This window comes from Berghia stephanieae, chromosome 8 (assembly GCF_034508935.2).
Source record: "Berghia stephanieae isolate SIO BIC M18660-M18661 chromosome 8, UCSD_Bste_1.3, whole genome shotgun sequence".
NCBI classification, from domain to species: domain Eukaryota; kingdom Metazoa; phylum Mollusca; class Gastropoda; order Nudibranchia; family Aeolidiidae; genus Berghia; species Berghia stephanieae.
This window is the reverse complement of record NC_088367.1, coordinates 49,034,514-49,037,013: the sequence shown is the minus strand read 5'-3', so window position 1 is coordinate 49,037,013 and position 2,500 is coordinate 49,034,514. Positions and strand designations below refer to the sequence as shown.

Sequence of the window (2,500 nt, the reverse complement as noted above, 5' to 3'; positions counted from 1 at the left end):
TGTTGTTGTTATTGAATAAAATCTCGACTGCACCCTGAATCGATCTTGGTCCCTTTGCGTGTGAAGCGAGTGCCCTACCAACTAAGCTATCAGGACCACCTGTTTTGTATATCGATATTATTATTATTCGGAGAATGTCTATTTTTGGTTTCACTTATGAAATCAGATTATATCTACTAATCAATTTTGTGTACATAACCAAATTCGCCTATAATCAGGTAGAAAAATGTATTAGATCCAATACATACCAGAATAAAAACCAGTTAACAGCCAAACTCTGGATTTGAATAAAAAAACGTATTTAAAAATTTGGCCAGAAAACTCCTTCTTCAAATATCGATCGATTTAAATGACAATCGTATGGCTAACATTCTCAGACTTTGGATTTCGTGACGTATTTATTAAAGTCCCAGGTTTGAGAGTTTTACCCAAGATGAGGGTCATTTAAATCGATCGATATTTGAAGGACGAGTTTTTCTGGCCAAATTTGTAAATATGAGTTTGTTGCGGGTTTTTTTTTTTTCAGAATGCGGCATTGGACTAGTTAATCATTATAATAATAAATGAAAGCTAATCCTAATGCTGTTGATTACGATGATAAGTATAAAAGTGCGTGACATAATAATTGTCTTCCGCGAAATATGACAACGGGGTTTTGACAAGTCGGAAATTAGAGTATTGCATATTACGTCACCTCAAAACATGATAATAACAAATATACTACTACTACTACTACTACTACTACTACTACTACTACTACTACTACTACTACTACTACTACTACTACTACTACTACTACAACTACTACTACTACTACTACTACTACTACTACTACTACTACTACTACTACTACTACTACTCCTACTTCGACTACTACTACTACTACTACTACTACTACTACTACTACTACTACTACTACTACTACTACTATAACTACTATTACTACTACTACTACTACTACTACTACTACTACTACTACTACTACTAATAAATAATAATAATAATAATAATAATAATAATAATAATAATAATAATAATAATAATAATAATAATAATAATAATAATAATAATAATAATAAAAATAATAATAATAATAATAATAATAATAATAATAATAATAATAATAATAATAATAGGGTGAATGAAACACTACAGACGAATAAGGAGATATTGTGGTAGTGGAGACCACATTATCTCATTCGTCTATAGTGTTTCATTCATCCTGTTTTGTTGATAAAAGGGTAACCCGAAACGTACATTTTATCTGTTTTCGTATATTAAATTGAAGCTTACATTCAATTTCATATTGTTATTTATTTCTTCTAGCTTCGAGCAACAATATTTACAATGGAACGGAGATGCATGAGATGTGGCATTCATTATGGCAACTTTGCAAAATGCAAGATAAGCTGATAGAAGAGGAAAGAAATAGCCTTTCCTACTCACTTCATTTCTTGTTATTATCTACATAAGTGCCTGCTCCACTCACTTTTCAGAATTAAAAATGCACCCCAAATACCGGAGGATACTCAATGTAAGGAAAGATAAGAATGAATACCTGGCAAGTTGTTGAAAAATACCTGGTAAACGCGCCCGGGGGAGACAAAGAAAAACACTCATAGACCAACTGAAGGGCTTCACCAACCTAACAATCCAAGAGCTGTTTGAAAAAGCAAGAGACAGGGAGGAATGGAGAGAGATAATTCATGCAGTATCCGAAGCCTGGACCAGGCATGGAACCTAGAAGAAGAAGAGACTCAATGTCTCAACCGTTTCTCTGTTACATGTTTGTGTTGAGAATAGGGCTATTAAGCTTAAATGCTGGCCAACTAACTTCGCGGCGTTTGTGTGTGTTGAACCTGTGACCTCAAGAAGTCGGGGAGAGAGTGGCTCAAGATAAACATAGAGTTTGAAACCACTTTTTTTTGTTTTGGAGTGGCGGATAGCTCATACGGTAGAGTCACGCTCTCCTCGGCCAGGCGGAGTTGTCGTACCAGTAAGGTCGCGGGTTCGAGCCCCCATCGCCGCGGCGAAATTTTTATTCTCTATTGTCTTCTGACACTTTCCTACTCAATCCATTTCTTGTTATTATCAAAGAAATACCCACTCACCTTAGTTTTTCTTTTATCTTCAGTTCAGAAAGTGTGCCAGTCTTTTCCTTGTCAGAACGGAGGGCAGTGTGTTGGAAAGAAGGGAGGATACACTTGTAGATGCCAACCTGGTTTTACAGGAAATAGCTGTGAGAATGGTGGGTAAAGGAAAGTTGTGGGAATGGATTGTGTTTATATACCATCGTCATCCTTATCATCATCTGTTTCATCATCATCATTATCGTCGTCGTCGTCATCATCATCATCATCATCATCATCATCATAATCATCGCCATCTTTATCATCATCATTATCGTCGTCGTCATCATCATCATCATCATCATCATCATCATCATCATCATCATCATCATCGCCATCTTTATCATCATCATTATCGTCGTCGTCATCAT

The 2,500-nt window shown here is 35.4% G+C and overlaps 1 protein-coding gene across 1 annotated transcript in view; it reads left to right on the top strand.

Annotated features, from left to right (window-relative positions):
- LOC144978808 (uncharacterized) overlaps positions 1-2,500 on the top strand; it is a 51,092-nt gene that overhangs the window by 17,631 nt on the left and 30,961 nt on the right. The window contains exon 7 of the mRNA XM_078925331.1: positions 2,135-2,248. Coding sequence (XP_078781457.1) covers positions 2,135-2,248 — 114 coding nt within the window. The remainder of the gene's footprint in view (positions 1-2,134; positions 2,249-2,500) is intronic.